The sequence below is a fragment of the Vespula vulgaris genome, chromosome 10 (assembly GCF_905475345.1).
Source record: "Vespula vulgaris chromosome 10, iyVesVulg1.1, whole genome shotgun sequence".
Lineage (NCBI taxonomy): Eukaryota > Metazoa > Arthropoda > Insecta > Hymenoptera > Vespidae > Vespula > Vespula vulgaris.
In genome coordinates, this window is record NC_066595.1 from 2759283 (window position 1) to 2777667 (window position 18385).

At 33.3% G+C, this 18385-nt stretch overlaps 2 protein-coding genes across 12 annotated transcripts; one reads left to right on the plus strand and one right to left on the minus strand.

Annotated features, from left to right (window-relative positions):
• Positions 1-238: 238 nt before the first annotated feature.
• Positions 239-13261, minus strand: LOC127067178 (SCY1-like protein 2). 10 transcript variants are annotated; one of them, XM_051001807.1, is made up of 20 exons: positions 13137-13261; positions 11920-12020; positions 10250-11686; positions 7899-8106; positions 6667-6801; positions 5391-5588; positions 4548-4674; positions 4396-4479; positions 4185-4330; positions 3922-4052; positions 3726-3840; positions 3500-3645; positions 3182-3335; positions 2850-3090; positions 2467-2635; positions 2201-2382; positions 2065-2121; positions 1755-1993; positions 1387-1640; positions 239-665 (listed from the first exon to the last, which is right to left on the minus strand). In XM_051001807.1, the coding sequence occupies exons 4-19, from the start codon at positions 8049-8051 to the stop codon at positions 1401-1403; spliced, it is 2517 nt and encodes an 838-aa protein (XP_050857764.1). In that variant the 5' UTR covers positions 8052-8106; positions 10250-11686; positions 11920-12020; positions 13137-13261; the 3' UTR covers positions 239-665; positions 1387-1400. The 10 variants fall into 10 exon arrangements, with proteins under 10 accessions (XP_050857764.1, XP_050857762.1, XP_050857760.1 ...); XM_051001805.1 differs by having other exon boundaries at positions 10250-11827; XM_051001803.1 differs by having other exon boundaries at positions 10250-11827; positions 13074-13220.
• LOC127067184 (DDB1- and CUL4-associated factor 11) lies at positions 13143-17803 on the plus strand. Of its 2 annotated transcripts, none has more exons than XM_051001818.1 (10): positions 13143-13285; positions 14030-14138; positions 14202-14448; positions 14521-14667; positions 14744-14925; positions 14997-15089; positions 15170-15416; positions 15509-15664; positions 15752-15858; positions 15935-17803. In XM_051001818.1, the coding sequence occupies exons 1-10, from the start codon at positions 13206-13208 to the stop codon at positions 16088-16090; spliced, it is 1524 nt and encodes a 507-aa protein (XP_050857775.1). In that variant the 5' UTR covers positions 13143-13205; the 3' UTR covers positions 16091-17803. The 2 variants fall into 2 exon arrangements, with proteins under 2 accessions (XP_050857775.1, XP_050857774.1); XM_051001817.1 differs by lacking the exon at positions 13143-13285 and adding an exon at positions 13566-13785.
• Positions 17804-18385: the final 582 nt, after the last annotated feature.

The window sequence follows — 18385 nt, forward strand, 5'->3', positions numbered from 1 at the left end:
ATTATTATACACATGTAGACGCGTATACATGTATACATTTAATAGAGGATTTATCAGCTGATTCACCTGTCAGAGATCGACACACGTCCTGCTATTATACGATGAAACATTTAAAGAGAAAGAAATAGATTCGTAAACTCGTATTTATCCGAAGAAGGAAGAAGAAAGTTCACTCATTGAAAGCGACCACTCTTGCTGTGATGTATTCCATTCAATGAGCGACATACAATATGCAATATATGTATGTGTATATATATATATATATATATATATATATACATACACATATATATGTATTGTATATTATCGTTGCAAATTGTAGGTACTTTGAAGAAGAAAATTTTTCGAAGAATTTTAAAGAAAGGTCAATCCTCGAAGTGAAGTCAAATTTATGAATTCATCATCGTGACATCGAATACTTTCTTTTGGCGATGCTTGAATTTGTACAACTTACCTTATTCTGATCGTACCAGATTCTTGATAATATTAGAAAAGGCAATTTACTTTTGTATTTTGCACAGTGGTCTTGTACTTTCTCTAAATTCCCCAGAAAGATAAACATTCTTCTATTTTTGAGGTACAATTTAGCGGTTGACGTTCCTCTATCTTTCCTTTCTTTCTGCTTGCACGCTTCATGAGTCGGCTTGTCTATTGAAGAACTGATACTGTAACATATCAAAGAATTCAATGGTGTAATTTGTATGAGAAGTACTCGATAAACTCTAAGATCCTAAGCAAGTTGAGAATAGAAAGTATTTGTTTTCTTTTGAATAATATTTTGTCTCGAACTTTAAGTTCATATTGTTTGTATACTTGATCATATTTAAGCCAACTTTATTTACAAGCTAATATAATTGACTGTTATTCTTAAATTGAATTATTATAAAAGAATTCATGCGCCTGGGCGATAGAGAGGCAAAAGGATTGGAGAGGAAGGAAGTAGTCTGAAAGAAGTGAAGAGGAATAAAATTAATAATCAGACAGAAAGAAAGATAGAAGGAAGAATAAAAAAAAATAAGAAGAAATAAGAAAGAGAAGAAGATTATCACGTGTCTGTCCGTTCTCAGCAAAGAGTTGCAGTGACATTGCCGACGGCAGCGGCAACAGGAGCAGCCATAACCAGCAGTAGCGCGCAGCAAGAACAGCGTTACTTACAATTAGCAATAGCACAGAAGCGTAAATGTTACCAGCTATAGCAGAAATATTTTTTATATTTAATTGTTTGTTATTTATTTACGAAGGTGTTCAATCGTCGAAAAGAGATAATCGAGATTGAAGATCTTTCCCGGGGCAATATCGAAGTACCGTGCGATAGAGCAAGCGAGATGCAGACACGATCTTTGGTGCTGGCATGTAGGTAAGAGGAAGCATAGTGAGTATCCTTACACTGTAACCAAGGGTCAGTGGGAATGTTGTCCCGGTAGCTGGAGTGATGGAGAGAGTGTTGGTGGTGGTGGTGGTCCATTGAGGTTGAGACAGATGGGGGGTAGTTGTCTTACCATGCTGGAGCCAACCTGCTGAAGAAGTCCTTGCTGGGATGACGTTGATGAAACCGAGGGACGTCTTGATCCTCGAACACTATTCATACTCGAACTGAGAAGATATGGCACGCTACTACTTGTTATTGGCATTCCGCCTCCCTATGGATATGAAAAATACACAAATCAACGTTATTTTCTTACTCATAGTCAACGATATTTATTATTATACTTAGCAAGTTCAACGAGTCTAAAAGATAAAAAATATTGCGTTACCGTGGGCGGTGAAAGATTAATGTTCGATCCACGTCGTTCTTGAGGCCCTATACTCGAATGACGACGTACAGGTAAACCACCACCAGGTGTTCCACCCGGTGAGCTGGCGCAAGATGGTGCTACGCGTATTTTAGGTGTCATTAAAGTATTATCCGAAAGACGTCTACTCGTGAAGGCGTTGTGTACTTTTAAGAAATTGCTATCGTTCATCGTTGCTGTGAACCACCCTCCGAAAGTGGCTAAAAACGAAAGAGCCATCGTTAAGATTAATCTTATCAATATTTTCTTATCGATAGCTAACATTACATACAGATCATTGAATTTTTCCGCGCCATATTTTCGGCTGAGGCCGTCCTATCTGGTTCAGCTAATCGTGAAGATTGTGCAGATAATTATAGACATTCTTGAATAATATAATTATATAAAAAAATTTTCATATCTCTTACTCATGCTATTCTTTCTCGCCATATCTTCGGCCGACGAAGTCTTTCGTTGATCGATCCTTAAATTCGGGATGTTGAACGGTGGAACGTGCATGTTGTCCGTGCTATGCTGATGTCGGAAAGGTCGATAACGTTCCGGACTCGGTAAAGAGAGATTGTCTAGAGTGAGCTTATTTCTTTGATTCCTAAAACAATATAGGTATTAATAGATTCATCTATTGTACTCTGACAAAGAAAAAACGAAAAATAGAGCAAAAAGAAAAGCTTACCTCTCTATGTGATTCAACATTTCTTGAAGCACTTGGAAAAGTAACATGAATTGTTCCAAATTTAATCCTGGATTGACAGTTTGAGGAAGTAACGAAGGCATTGCTCGTGTTGCCATCCAATTGACGGAAAGACCGTAGTTCTTATCGGTGAGCATCAATTTGTAAATATCTACGAGTCAGAGTGGATGATACACACTAGTATAGATGATGATTGAAGTTGAAATATTTAACGAAATAATCCGTCTTACTTTCCGCACGAATTCTACGAAACTGCATTGAAAAAGCTCAGAAAGCATCGAAGCGCGAAGCATTAGAAGCGATTTTTATTTTTATTGTTTATGTATTTATTTTTTCTTTTTCGAAAAAAAAGCGGCTTCACTTACTTACAACCCGAACGACGATCTCGGGTTCTTGTAGTTTAACCTTGCACAGAAGGGGTAACACGTAGTCTATGATCTTCTGCTTCTCGAGGCGATTTAATATGCAGTAAACCACTTTCATCAATTTACGCTCGTCGACGGTACCATTGTCGAAGGCCTGAAGTAACTTTGGTAATATTATATTTCTTATAGCTTCGTCGTTGAGATAATCCGTCACGTTGGTCACTGCTATGTAAGCGGCCGTCTAAAGAAAATGTGCAAATGCATTTTTTTTCATATTTTCATACGAGTATGATTTAACAGATTCTGCATATATATATATTAAGTTTTTTTACCTGCACCTGCATCGTAGAATTCTCAAAACTCGTGTATAACATCTGTAGAACCTCAGAATCTATATACTCATCGGGTGTCTTCTCCAATATTACATGCAAATTTTCTAACAGCGTTACGGTACCATTAATTGATTTCCGATTCGAGAAGAGCGGTCTGAGAACAGGCAAAGAGATAAGAAAGAGAGAGGCTATTAATCTTTCAGAAAAGAATAAAAATTGTTTGAAAGAGAGCTCGTATACATTATATATAAGGCTTGAGAGATTATCCGAGACGAAAAAAAAAGCTTTTCAAATCTTAACCCTCCAAGAATGATTTACCTCAGGGTGGGAAAGATTATTTTCTCGTATTCTTCTTTAGTACTCTTTTCAATGATGTATAAGATCGGTTGTAGGACCGCCGATAAGACTTCCTGGGTCTGCAGCTCAGCTTGGAGATACCACCAAATGTGTTGATACAATAGTTTCTGCATATTAAAGTGGTGCATGTGACAACACGAGCCGACGGAATCATACGGTCGTCTTTTATGTAGATCGTCTTTTCTACCTTCGGTATATACGGCAACAATTCCTTCAGGGTCGTCCTATAAAAATGTTCCTTTTGCATCAAGTCCTTCAACTTGCTCACATCCAGAAACTGAAGGGCGTGCACGAGCGGATCCCTGTAACATATCATTTTATATTTCTCTCTTTTCCATTTCTTTTCTATTTATAGATATCATAAAGAAATTCTTTTTACCAACCGGAAATATTTGATCATTGATAAAACTTGAGCGGTAGGCCTTAGATCAATATCCTTTTGAAGAAGTCTTGAAACTGCTTCTCTCAGAGGAAGTGCGACCGACGGTAGAATAATGCCGACCCGATCATCGAGCTACAAATACGAGGAGTATGATTAAACGAAGAAAAAATAGAATTTGTATTTCATTGATATTTTAACATATAAACGCGATAGAATAACGCCTCATCAAATTGCTGTAAATTCAAGCATGCATCAATGACTTACATTTTCTAATTGCTTCAGATACTCGGAACAATTGTGATTGGCTTGAATCAAGGGTCTGCCTCGATTGAAGATAGCACATATCGTCATTCCAAGACTATACATGTCGCTACTAAAACTACCTAATTTTTTTTGTTGGATTTCCGGTGCTATAACAAACGTACGAGGACATAGAAGGAGAGGAGATCGTCAATCGATCTAATTATTTTCTTACCTAAATAATCTAAATTTGGTTGGGCCATTTTTGACGTTCTACTTGTCCATGGTTGTATAGTAAATGGTATCTCATTGACCACCTCTATATAATATCGAATAAATAATTGAACAAATGAAAAAAGGATTTCGAGTTTGATGCTGCAAGCTTACCTATAAATTCGAATCCGGCAAGCTTCCACGTTCCCCTTTTCGTTATTATAATATTGCTCGGGCAAACGTTTCTGTGAAGAATTTTGGTATGAGAATTGGTATGCAGAAATAGCAAAGCTTCGGTAATCTGTAAAACGAGACGTAAGTATTAAATATTTCTTTCACGCGATTGCATGAAGATATGCTGTATCGAATAAAAATATATAAGTACTTTCTCACATTTATCAGAATATTATTTATCAGAAGAAAGTTGATAATCATATGATTCGACTAAAGTAAATGTTGACCTCATATTTATTTCTCTGTACATTCTCAACTTGTTCATATATTTTTTCATATAAACGTTATCTGAAGTACGCATGAAAAAAGAAATAAATAAATAAAATAAGAGATATATGTATATTTGAAATCCGATAAAACCTTCCCGTTATATTATAAAATTCTCTTTTATTTTTTCTTTCCTTGTCCTAGGAAATTAATTACCTTCCGTTACGAACATAGTAATTGAAAAATTCTTTCTGCTCGTCCGCTTCTCACGTATTTCATAAAATACCGCAATTTTCCAGTGATGGAACGCGCTTTAAAGCTCGAACGAACAAACTCCGATGCAATCTTTAAACGACGTAACAATATGAGATAAAACATAAGCCATTTTTCTTTTATATAACTCACATACACGTAGCATACATATATATATATGTATATATATGTATATATATATGTATATATATATATGTATGCACATATATATACTACATATAGATAAAGACTACGTCTGTCACAAATATGTATCTAAATACTCAATTAAACATTACGTGTTATTAATAAATGTATTAGTCTTACCTGTAACAAGCCATATTTAATTTCAATATCCAATAATTCATATTCTTTTACATAAACTGGACGATGGCTTTGCGATAATGTATTTTGTTTATTGATAAGTTCTTGTTGCTCTTGATAAGCTAAGACATTTGCAAGACTAGCTAAGACCGGTTCTGAAGCGAAGGCTAACGTTTCAGGACATTCTTCAACTTTATATACCTATAATTAAAGAATAATATCTAGTAATTAAATCTTTTATTCGACGAATCGATTTCTAGAGAATGTCATGGAATACCAACAAAACGTATATGAAAATCATTAAAAAGCAATTCATGTTTTCAACATATATATCATTTTCCATATATGTATATTGAACTTTTATCAAATCAAATGATATTCCCGTCATGTTAATATAAAATCACAAAAAATCAAGTAGATAAACAAGATTATATCGAATCATAAAAATCATTTTTGTTACTAATAAATCAAATTTGTATTTCGCGTAAAGAAAAACAAAATAGATTGTTTTTACATTTAATATATTCATCAAAGTCTATATAACATATCAGAAACGGTAGACGTCGTCTGAAAATGACAATCACTCAAAAATGACTTGGAGGGGAATGTGTTAAGATTTTACAGTGAAGCAATATAATATCTAGATGTGTGCGTGTATGTGTATATATATAAAATAGGGGTGTTATCTGATATATCGGATTGTTCCGCATAATATGAAAGGGATAGCCCCTTTTATCTAGCGAATCAAAATTCGACTCGCTCCCCTGGGGTATAAACATATATGTAATTAAGTTTTCAATATTCTATGCAGAATCGCAGAGGATATTAAATTTTTCAAGCGAAAAATCATAAATCTTGGGGAGGATCCTTTAAAAGTAGAACGAGGGAGAACCTCGAGTTATATTTATTATTTTTCAAAAGTGAAAAAAAAAGATATAAGAAGAGAAAAAAATCACGTAAAACTGTCTATCTTCATTATAGTTGAACGATCGAAAATGTATTTACGTTAAGTACATCATAAATCTTTGAAATTAATCGAACTTATGACTCGAAACTTTTGATCAACCTAATTCCTTGTTTTATGGGACATTTACTTCTCTTTTAAAGTTCCCTTAAGCGTGAAGAAAATTGAATTTTCTTGACGCAAATATCTTTTCCTTTTAACTTACATCGACAGGTGTCATATAAATTTATATATATATGTGTATACATGTGTATATATATATATATATATATATATATATATATATATATGTATAATGTATATTCTGTATCATACCTGCAATATCTTTGGATGGATAAAACGTTGCATTTCTTTAGCTCCATTCCGTAATATTTCTGTAACTGTTTCCTTGCGTTTTGGTTTGTGAAGTTTTTCCACCGAACGTTTGTCGAAGAGAAATACAGAAACTTCCTACGAATGAATGATTCTTTCTTTTATTTCATCTTTCTTTTTCAATTAATTTCACGATCTCACGACTTCGATTAAGAGTTATTTTCTTTAATATATAAGAGATAAAATAAGTCGAGATTGAAATAATTTGATCACTCTAACTAATTCGAAGAATAGAGATTCTCTTGTATTAAATTCGACGATCCTTTTACTCACGAGTGATATAATCGAAGTTTCGAATTTCGACGAACGATAAGAATAGTGGATAATGCCAATACTTATCAGACGTCTTTTCTAATCGATCGGATCGCAGGAAAAAGAAAGAGAGAGAAAGAGAGAAAGAGAGACTTTGAAACGTGATGCATAAGAGAGAAGGGCTGACGTTCGTGTTCCATTTTATAGTTAAGATCAAGTTATCTATCTTTACCGTGCCTTGATAAGTTACTCTCTTATACTAGTTCAAGGTAATGATAGTGTATACGTAACGAGGACACGCTTAATGAAGAAGAAAAGACAAAGAAAGAATTAGTTTATAGAAACGTCATTTTATATATATATATATATGTGTGTGTATATATATATGTATATAAACACAATATACTATACGATATCATATTGCAAAGAAACGATTCCTTTTCGTTCATCGTTCATCATTTGTCTTTTTCTATTTCATTCTGTCTTTTTCTTTCTCTTTCTCTTTCTTACTGTGTTAATCGATTTTATTTGACCCATGTCATTATTTCAACGCAACAGACCACTAGGAAAACGACTCTTGCGAAAAGAGCGAATGTTGCGATAATACGTAAATATTTGTTGTTCCGCTTCAATTCCCTTCGAGTATCTAAGTAATACGGATAAAAGGAAAATAGTAAACCGGTACTCTCTTCTCATACTTGAAACGATCGCATAATCGTTAACTCCGTTTACGAACTATAAGCATTAGGATAACAATCGTCTAACTAGAAATAACATAACAAGGAAAACATCCTCTCGATATTTTCGTATATCTTAACGCGATACATAATACGAAATTAATACCGATGAATTATAAGTCATAATGATATGTATTAATTATTCTAATTTTTTCTTGTAATTTGAAAGATAATTAAACAAATTACCTTCCCATCTTCTTTACTGTAAGCATCGTAGATACGCCAAACATGTTCCGGTCCCGCGGTAGCTGTTTGCTTCCCAATTTCGCAGAAATTTCTTATTGGATTTGCTAATTGAAAATTGGAGGACGAACTGCTGCTCTTAGACTTTGCAAACATGATGTGTCTTTAACAGATCTCATCCAATCCAACGAAACAGAGCTCTTCGTATCGTCTATCAAATGAAATAACATACATTTTATGACGTTTCATATCAGATAGCAATAAATATTTTCCTTTCTTTGATCTAACCAAATAGATATTCAGAAAGAGAGAAGAGGAAAATAAAATAATTATAATTGAGATAAGATAAGATCCTTCTGTTGGTAGTAAATTAGAAATTGTAAATGATATTGGTCACGCATTAGAATGGGAAATGGCAAAGAAAACAGGTTCCAGCGAGTACTGAGTAAACACTAGAAAGAATCTGTGAGGTAACATGCGAGCGTGTGAGATAGTGAGAAAGAAAAATAGACAGAGAAAAAAGAGAGAGAAAGAGAGACAGACAGACAGAGAAAAACAAGGGAAAAAAGAAAGAGAGCAAAGGAAAAAGACTGGCAGACGCGAGAGAAGTGAGTAGTACCACTGTAAAATCGATCGTACACGATTACCTATCGGTTTACCTTTCGAGTAGCACTCTTTTCGTTTCCATATCGTCGAGCTAGATCTCACTTAAATTTGTTTTTAAAGCCATCAATCCAACGCACAGACTTAATCTCACACGTATCTATAATACCTCGCCTATTTGTATATGTTCCTGTGAAAAGCTACGCTAAAATAGTGAGCAAACATTCTACCCGTGAATTTATTCGCGTTATAATATATTCGTGGGTGCTAATAACGATGCGAGATCGTTTTATGGTGGTATTGAAAATGAGAAAACAAAGGAATACAAGACAAGTCATTATAGGATGTAAGATACAATGCGTTCCGTTCAGGAAATATGATTCTCGATAGATGCATTTCCTCATCGAATCGACTCTCCTTCCTTCTTTCCTTCCTTCCTTCCTTCCTTCCTTCCATCTATCTTTCCTTCCTTTAATATCGACGATATTTACAATCGCATATTCAAAAGACGAAAACAAACGACTTTCATTATTTTTTCTCGACGATCTTAATTTTTCTTTTCGCAAAAACAAAATTTGAATCTTCAATGATCTCCTCCGTGATTGAGAATAAAAATAAAGATAACATAAAAAAAAATGTTTTTGTTTTTTCGTATAAGAACACCGAGGTCCGATCACCCTCTATCCTTTTTCACTAATTCCAGTAAATCGTGTCACGAATTAGTCAGACATGACCCATTTAACTTTTCGAACGAGATTTCTTTGTCGCGATTTCATATATATGTATGTATGTACTTTAATCCACACAAACATATTATCGATAAATTTGCGGATAGGACAATTATACGGAACAAACATCGTAATCCAAGTTACATGTCGAGTTACTCGAAATAAATTTCAACGATAATTGTGTTTCTCTTCAAATTATTGCTCGCTATATTGATACACGTGTTGGTGAACATTGAAAGAGTCTCACGTTTCATCTATTAATACATTCATTCTCATGACACTGCACTCTACTTCTATTTACATTAACAATCAAAACTTTCTCTTTTGTTTTCGTACCTTCGCTATTTTTTCTTTTCTTCTCTTCTCTTTTTCTCAAATTATATTTAATTAAAGTTCTATAAATATATTAAAAAAATAAGATCACGTAACTTATTATATTCATTTGTTACATTTGTTACAAAAAAGATATTCTTCTCGCAACCTTCTACAAAATCAACTTGTTCTTTGACCGTATCAAGAGAATAGACTGAGTTCTCTTGTACTTTTGAAGGAAGAACAGAAGGAGAACGTTAAATTGAAATACCGAAAGTATCATGCATGATCGAATAAATTTTTAATTAAATTTCTGCAAAGGAACATTTAATACGGAAAAAAGAAGTCGAAGATAAAAAAGAAAAAAAAATTGTTAAGCTAGATCCGTTAAAATAATGAAAAAATAAAAAGAATTATTTTTCACAGTTACAAAACTAAGAAAATAAATAATTCATCTTGCGATTGAATAATGAAATGAACGAATTTGAAAATTTAGATACAATGGAGAAGCGACTCGTAATTTCGTTAACTTTCATTTACGCGGAACGAACCGAGCGTTAGTTAGCAATCTAGCCTCGTAAATCTTGATATCCGATATCTCACAGTCGATTAAACGTAACGTAAGGAAGGAGAAGCTATGTTATTGAATGTTAAAAATAAATAATAAAATAAAAAAAAGGAAAGAATCTGTTCGTAAATCGCAAATCTCACCTGTTGCCGAGGGTTCCGTGCTGTAGAGTGTATACTATAAACGGATCAACGCCGGTCGAGACGTGGCGCACTGAGAACAAAGTTTCAAGAAAAAAAAGAAAAGAATATATATATATGTATAATCAAATATACTGATTTATCTTTTGGAAAAAGATGATGGATGTGAACTCGTCCTCTCGAAGCAACTTGAACTTGAGAGTGTTTCGTACTGATAAATGAAACGCACGAGATGTTCCAACAGGACGATCGACGTCCGTCGCGAGACTGGAAGGCCGAAAGAAAGATCCTGTTTACAGGATAACAGGAGCACCCTCTCTTTCTCTCTCTCTCTCTCTCCCTCTTTCTCTCCCTCTTTATCTTTCTCTCTCTCTCTCTCTCTCCCAGCCCACTTTGAATCCTCTCCCGTGTGAGGGAAGGTGCGCAAGCGCCTAACGTTTCGCTGTGTTAGTAAGAATATATAGTTAGGTACGGATCGGCTCCGGGCCGGCTCCGGCCAGGGTGTGTAGGCCTCTGCCTGGAAATTATAGGTCTGGGCTGCAGGTAGCTGCGGCTGCTAGGGGATATGAGGTCAGAGGATAGAGTTTGACCTGGCCTGGCCTGGCCTCGCCTCGCCTCACCTCCTCTACTTCTCTCGCGACGTTTCCCCTCTCATCAATACACATTTTACTCGTACGCCCTTACTCGTATACCTTCTTTTTACCCATCTACCGATCTTCCTAAGAACACCTCAATTTAATCTCCTTTCAGCTCCTTTTCTTCCATCTCCAGTCATATCGTCTCCCGTTCAGCGCTGGGATACGTACATCGGCCTTGAGTATCCTTCATATAGGTCAAGGCCATCGATTGCAACGAGCTCACGTCCTCCACGATCGGCTGACAAATCTGAAGTTCTCGTATTCGTATTAATTCATTCGTGCGTTTCTTTTTAAAGAATCCAAATGGATCTTGATTTTTAAATTGCTTTTATTTCTTTAGCAAGAGATTCCTGGAAAGAGATTACTTTTCTCTGTCGAGGGGAACATGAATTTTATCTTTAATGGTACTTGCTATGCGTAAATTTAAGAGCAATAAGGTACGTAATTCCCTGTAAAGAAGACGCGCGGGACACTTCCCCCGGGCATACCTCTCTCGTCCACCATACCGTATCTCTTTCTCTCTCTTTCTCTCTATCTTTCCTGTTCTTTTTTTCTATCTACGCCTACGCAATTGTCTTAATACGTATATACACATACAGATGAAGGAATGACTGCCAAGGGAATACTAGATATCTTTGCATGACGATCAACGTGCAAATTTCTCGATCGCTTCAGGCAAATACCGGATATTCAAGCTCATAATTAAAACTTTGCTCTTTAAATGAGGTTAGTTCTAATACCTTTGACATTTTGAAAACAGGATAAGAATTCTTGATGTTTTCTTATATTCTCCATTAGATATCTACATCAGGAATTGCATTTTGCGTTGTAAAATATAAGTATTATATATCAAAATTAATTTACAAGCTATATTATCCATATATTTGTTATGAAGAATCGTTACTTATGATAGTCGTTACTTATGTATGTCGAGTAAAACTCTCTAAAATATTAGATAATATAAGAAATAGTTTTTTTCCATCGATAATTCAATGTCTTAATTTAATAAATAGTATTCTGCATTATCGACCTTACACTTATCGACTATTGATATTTGATTTAAATGTTTCAAATATTCCCGCCATTCTCCATCTTAGATTCATTGCTTCGTCATCATGTCACGTGGTAGTACTAACCTAAAAAAGTACAAATCAAATTGAGAGATAGTAGAATGTTTGGCCAATAAAGAAACGCCTACACTACTATATGTATGTATGTATACATATATATATATATATACACATTGCTATATGCATTGTTATATGCAACTTCGTTTAATTTGTCGTAACATCAAACTCTGACTTGCATTATTTCTTATCTATCATGCGTGATTTCTAGCGATGAACAATACAACAAATTTTTTTATCTATTGAATTTATATAATAAAAAATAATATTATAAAAATTGATACGGTATTTCAATTATAAGAATCGTATAAAACAAAAACCCACGAAATATAATTTTATTTCATTATTTATTAAATACATATGTTTACATATCCAATGATTCTTTTTATCATATATATATAATGTAAAATAATACATAAAACTCTATGTAAGATTTAAGTTAAATTATGCTTAATTAATTTTCTCGCCTTGTAAATCCTTATGATAAAAATTAATTCGATTTATAAAATAATATCTGTTGCAAAAAAAATACATTCATTTGCAAGTTAAATATTAAATCATCCTGCTTTTTTTATTATAATGACAATAGAAGTACAGAGTCGAAACAAGTATTATTACATGATAGTCATGTTCAAGAGAAAAAAAAAAGAAAAAAAATGAAAGGATGTTAATCACTTGTAAGATTTGCATTTATGTAAAGAAGGATTTTTTTCGATCATTGTTTTAATTAATCGTCAATGTCATTTTATCATACGTAGTGAAGGACGAATTTCAAAAGTTCACTTTGCGAAGTTAAAAAACAAAAACAAAAGAAATACACATGATGCAAACAAAAGAATATCCGTGAGGGTTCATCGCAGACAAAGAAAAGTGTCATTGCGATAGCTCGAATTCATTTTGTCAAAGGAAAGATCGAAGATAGAAAGAGAAAAACCGTATTGTAATGTGTATATACATATATGTGCTAAATAAATATATAAAAGATAAAAATCAATTCACAATCGTTTCTTAAGACTTCGAGAGAGTCACTATATACTAGTACCGACTTCGCCTGTTTCTCACCTCCTTCCAATACTCTCCACCACAGAGCCAACATCATCACTATCACCACCAAGCTACACTTACCACCACACAACCTTCCGACATTTTTCTTGTTTGCTTTTCAACAGTAAATATAATTTATTTTCTCGCTGCATGGGAGGCTTCAACTCTCGTAATATGGACTTCGAGCAGGACCCGACCCTGGCCGCGGTCTTACAATATTTAATACGAAGGTTTATCAAAATATCTTTAACTTAAAACGTGCGAGCATTAATTCCCCTCTACCCCTCGTGTTTTTCCTAACCTCCTCTCTTATGATTTTACCAAAGTATAATCCCTACTCGTCAGATCACGACAACGCTTCCATTCACTTTTTATACATTGCGTTATTTCCAACAAATCCTAATTATATTGCGTTTCCGCTTTTCTGCGTCACTCTTCTGCACTGTTCGATTTCGATACTTTGACGACGTCGAAGCTGTCAACGATGTAACCTCCTTATCTTTATATCTCGAGGATTTCATAAGAATCGTTCGAATATTTGCTACTTTTAGAGTTACTTAGTTCGCTGGAATAAACGAACGCTGTCTCTCTCGTGTCTATTATTTTATTACATCGTTCTTTGAAATATGTGGTCATTATATTCCGTCATACGTAATATAATTATCGTTCTTTTTTCCTACATAAAAATACTCTACTCGAGCTCTCACCGTTATTGCCTTATGATTTCTCTGTAATTTCTTTTTTCTATGTATTTATTTATTTTCTCTACTATTCACATTATATACATAGTTTACATCTACATTAAAATTCTCAAGTGATCTTCCATTTTAACTTTAATGGTTTCTATCTTTACAAAAATTAGCATATAAATGTAACATGGAAATTAACAATTAACTTTTTTAAATTATTGCTAGATGTATTTGAATTGTAGTATATCTTTGTACAAAGAGGTGATACAAAGTTTTTTCTTTTAGTGGACAAGTACATATCATAGCTTCAGATCATGACGATTCTGACGAAGAATATGCGGCGAATGTACAGCCACCAAAAATTATGTCTCTACCGAACACATCGAGACTTGATGTAGGTTTCTATTACTTCTCTTTGAAATATAACGTGTTATTTATTTTATTTTCTATATTACAGAAAAGTGAAATAAGTTTAGCTACTAAGCAAGCATGTGGCCTTAGAGAAGATTCCAGCAACAAAAATTTATCTATTGCATCAATGATTCAAAAGAGATCCCTTGGTTCTGGTTTTAGTATAGGTGAAAAATGTAGAATAAGCAGCAACTTCTTACCCAACAAGTCACGTCAAGTAGCGAAATATAATAGCAAAGTGTTTTGCGGTTCCTATTCAAAAGATGGAAGGTTCTTTCTCACTGCAAGTCAAGGTATATTGCAATTTATGTAAACATCATTCGTTATATATAAAGTTAATGTTTTTTTACTATGATTTTTCACAGATAAATTGTTACGTCTCTACCATACCGATGACGGGAAATTTGTGGAATTTAAAAAAATTTCTGCCCGTGACGTAGGTTGGAGTATCATAGACACAGCATTCAGTCCTGATGGAAACTATATTGTCTATTCAAGTTGGTCAGAATGTTGTAAGTAACATTATTAATTACATATATTATAGTTTAATTGTTAGCATCAATAATTATAACAAAATTTTTTTTTTAGTATATCTTTGTCCTGTTTATGGAGATTCAAATACACAAGAGTCATTATCATTGTGTCCTGGAGAACGAAGATTTTGTATATTCTCTCTAGTCTTCTCTAGCGATGGTCGAGAAATTTTAGGTGGTGCTAATGATGGCTTTCTTTATGTATACGATCGTGAATGTCACCAACGTGCTTTCAAGGTTTGTTTCAAAAATATTATTGCTTTATAAAAGATAAAATTTTGCTAATTGTATCTATTATTAATTCATAGATTGAAGGTCATGACGATGATGTAAATACTGTTGCCTTTGCTGATAACACGTCTCAAATTTTGTACAGTGCAGGAGACGATGGATTGTGTAAGGTAAAATTATTGCAACTAATTCATTTGCAACAAATTATTTTCGTCTACGTATACTTGTGTAATTCGATATTATGATTTAGGTATGGGATAGGAGAACCCTTAGTGAAACAGATCCACATCCCGTTGGTGTTTTAGCTGGTCATATGGATGGTATAACTTATATTGATCCACGTGGAGATGGCAGATATTTGGTTACAAACAGTAAAGACCAAACGATCAAGTTATGGGATGTTCGAGCCTTTTCTGATCAGAATGGCGAACAAAATACTCGTAAGGCAGTTGCGAATCAAAATTGGGATTACAGATGGCAAAGAGTACCCAGGAAATGTAAGAACAATATGAATTGTTACTTACATATTACTTGTTACATAAATTTTACTTATGTATCAATATATAATTTTTATTGTGTCCTGTTATAGTATTTAAAGCTAGAACCATGTTAGAAGGTGATACAAGTATCATGACGTATCGTGGTCATTCCGTCCTTCAAACCTTGATACGCTGCCACTTTTCTCCTTCCGCAACAACAGGTCAAAGATACATTTATACGGGATGTGCTTCAGGCAGAGTTATAAGTAATCTTTTTTGATATATTAAACCATTAGCAATATATCAGATTATATCGATTGATTATACTGAATCGTGGTTCTTTTCTTTTTTAGTTTACGACGTTTTAACGGGACAAATAGTTAACACATTATTGGGTCACAAAAAATGCGTGCGTGATGTAAGCTGGCATCCATTTCATCAGGAAATAGTTTCAACTTCGGTAAATATGATACATTTTCTTTTATATAAATACATAACAGATGTTGACTTGATAAATATAATATCTTCATTTACAGTGGGATGGTGCGATAATTAGTTGGCGATATTCTGGTCAAACTGGATTCTATCATTTTGAATCGGAAGACGAAAATGATACGGAAACAGCACCACGTACACTTCGACGAAGTCAACGTATCGCTGCACAAAGAGCAAAACATGCGACTACTTGTTGAAAAGGACCGTGAGAGTAAATATTTCTTGGGGTTGATACAGCCTTTTGTTCGAAGTTAGTGTTACTGGCGTTAACGAAATTGCCATATCCATGGCCGAGACTGTTCTTTAATCTACGAGAGTAAATTTTATACAAGACTGAACGAAAGATATTTGTGTTTGTGATCAGCGTTGTGAAAATGTTCTTATGATTTTTACGGGATATTATTCTCTATTTCGAGAAGTCGTCCTTATCTCGCTAAAATGAGCTTCCGTTTCTATGCCGCTTATATAAAGATTTTCTATCCCGAAGAGTAAAATTATACGTTGCACCATAACAAAAAAAGAAATATCATAGTAATATTATATATGAAATACTGCTAACACAATAAGAGCAGGACATCGTTTATAGTTACAGCTCCTTGACTGTTCGTAGTTTCGGAGTTCATTTTTATCAATTTCAAATTTAATACTTAATCCGATGAACCTTCTCAAAACATGTTAATTTTTCCATAACTACATATTTCAGTAAACTATTACGTTAAGAACAAAATATAAAAAAAAAAGAAAATAATGGAATTAAGTATTTCCAGGAGCGTTGATAAAACCAACCGTTAATGATGTAACACGCATTCATTTTCATAAGTCTGATTACATACAAAACGTGACATAATGCGCGATCTACTTTGCAATGTAACTTACTGAATACTATTATGACAATGTCTTTAATTATATTGTTAATAGCTTTGTCCGATTTAATTTTCTAATGTTTCATAAGATTTATGTCTCTTTTATATCTTTATTTTGGTCGTTCAAGATATTAACATATTTATATAATCTAATCCGTTCTCATTTCGATCGCATTTTATCTATCACGTACACGTATATACAGACTAACGTGTTCGATTAAAAGTAATGAATGCATATATAAAAAAAAGTATGTATTCTCGACTGAATTCTCACGTGGTTTTCTAATTTTTACTGAGAAACAGTTGTGATAATGACGATCTAGCTTTAAACGATGAAAATTACCGTAGATATTATTACAACGCATTAGATACTATAAGACATCAACAGATGATTTATTTCTAGATTTTATGAATCTAAGGCAAGGTAATATGTAAACGTGGTCCTTTCTTTTTTAATTTCAACTTTTTCAACTCATGAACAGTATAATCTTCTTCATATTATTTCGTGAACGATGTATAAATTTTTATTTCCTAGGAGATCTAATAAGTTGTTAGAAATGACATTAAATGCATATAGTTATTTTGCTTGGTAAAGAAAAGGCATTCGTGAGAATCTATAATATTTATTAGGATTAATAATCCGTATATATAATATAGAATGTGACGGAAAAGAAATTTATTTCTATATTATTTTGTATTTAAATATGGCTTCTCTTTTTTTATTTTTCTTCTTTCTTTTCGTTCTTCATTATAATTTAAACAATGATCTTTAATAACGATCCAAAATGAATAATCGTAAGTTTCAAATCAATCGAACAGATTATGGTAGATAGAATAAAAATTTTATCTTCGCACAGAGATATGTCCGTGTGTGTCTTTCTTACCTATGTTCTTTTTCACTTTACCAAGATTCAGAGGGTATCATTTTAGGACATTTATAATATCCTTCTCTTGTGATGCGTGTAAATGATGCATAAATATGGTGCAACATCTAAACAGTGTACATATGTAGACTATAAAGTGTATGAATAAAAATATGAACAAGAATTTCATAGAAGCCTTTTTTTTATATTTTATTATCTTATTTCAATACATTATTTTTATTTCATTATAAAAATCATGTAATCTCTCTCTCTCTCTCTCTCTCTTTTTCCCTTTTTCCCTCTCTCTTAATTCCCCAGAGATAATAAATAAATACACCTTGAATTGCATAATATAGTAAAATGTTTAAGGTAGAAGCATATAGAAGGAGTATGATCTATTTACTGGAAGCCATATACAGGAAAGATTTAATTCGCTTAAATGACACCAAATGGAAAATCTAGAAGCCATATTACTTTGTACAAGGTAGCACAATGTATAGTATATCGATATAAGTCGACTTTTTCTCATAAATAGATAGAATACAAATTTTACCGCATTCGAATTAGTGATATCTCTATTATGTTTATAAATAAAAAAGTAATGTTTTTTTTTTTTACACGTGTAATAAGATGAATGCAATCGATATTACCATAACGGATTGCTAATCGACGAGTATTCGTAATAGGATGTATATTAATTATCGTGACCGTCAATTAAAAATTGCATTGTTAGAAGTTTTTGTCGTCGGTGAGACGTGAAGCGGGC

What these genes read in the sequence shown, in the direction of transcription:
- LOC127067178 (XM_051001807.1), bottom strand. Translation starts at nt 8,051, where the DNA reads ATGTTTGCAAAGTCTAAGAGCAGCAGTTCGTCCTCCAATTTTCAATTA. An exon ending in TCCATCCAAAGATATTGCAG is followed by an intron (nt 5,589 to 6,666) that starts GTATGATACAGA and finishes CTTTAATTATAG; the next exon opens with GTATATAAAGTTGAAGAATG. An exon ending in ATCTGAAGCAATTAGAAAAT is followed by an intron (nt 4,053 to 4,184) that starts GTAAGTCATTGA and finishes TCGTATTTGTAG; the next exon opens with CTCGATGATCGGGTCGGCAT.
- LOC127067184 (XM_051001817.1), top strand. Translation starts at nt 13,682, where the DNA reads ATGTGGTCATTATATTCCGTCATACGTAATATAATTATCGTTCTTTTT. An exon ending in CGAACACATCGAGACTTGAT is followed by an intron (nt 14,139 to 14,201) that starts GTAGGTTTCTAT and finishes TCTATATTACAG; the next exon opens with AAAAGTGAAATAAGTTTAGC. An exon ending in TGCTTCAGGCAGAGTTATAA is followed by an intron (nt 15,665 to 15,751) that starts GTAATCTTTTTT and finishes TTTCTTTTTTAG; the next exon opens with TTTACGACGTTTTAACGGGA.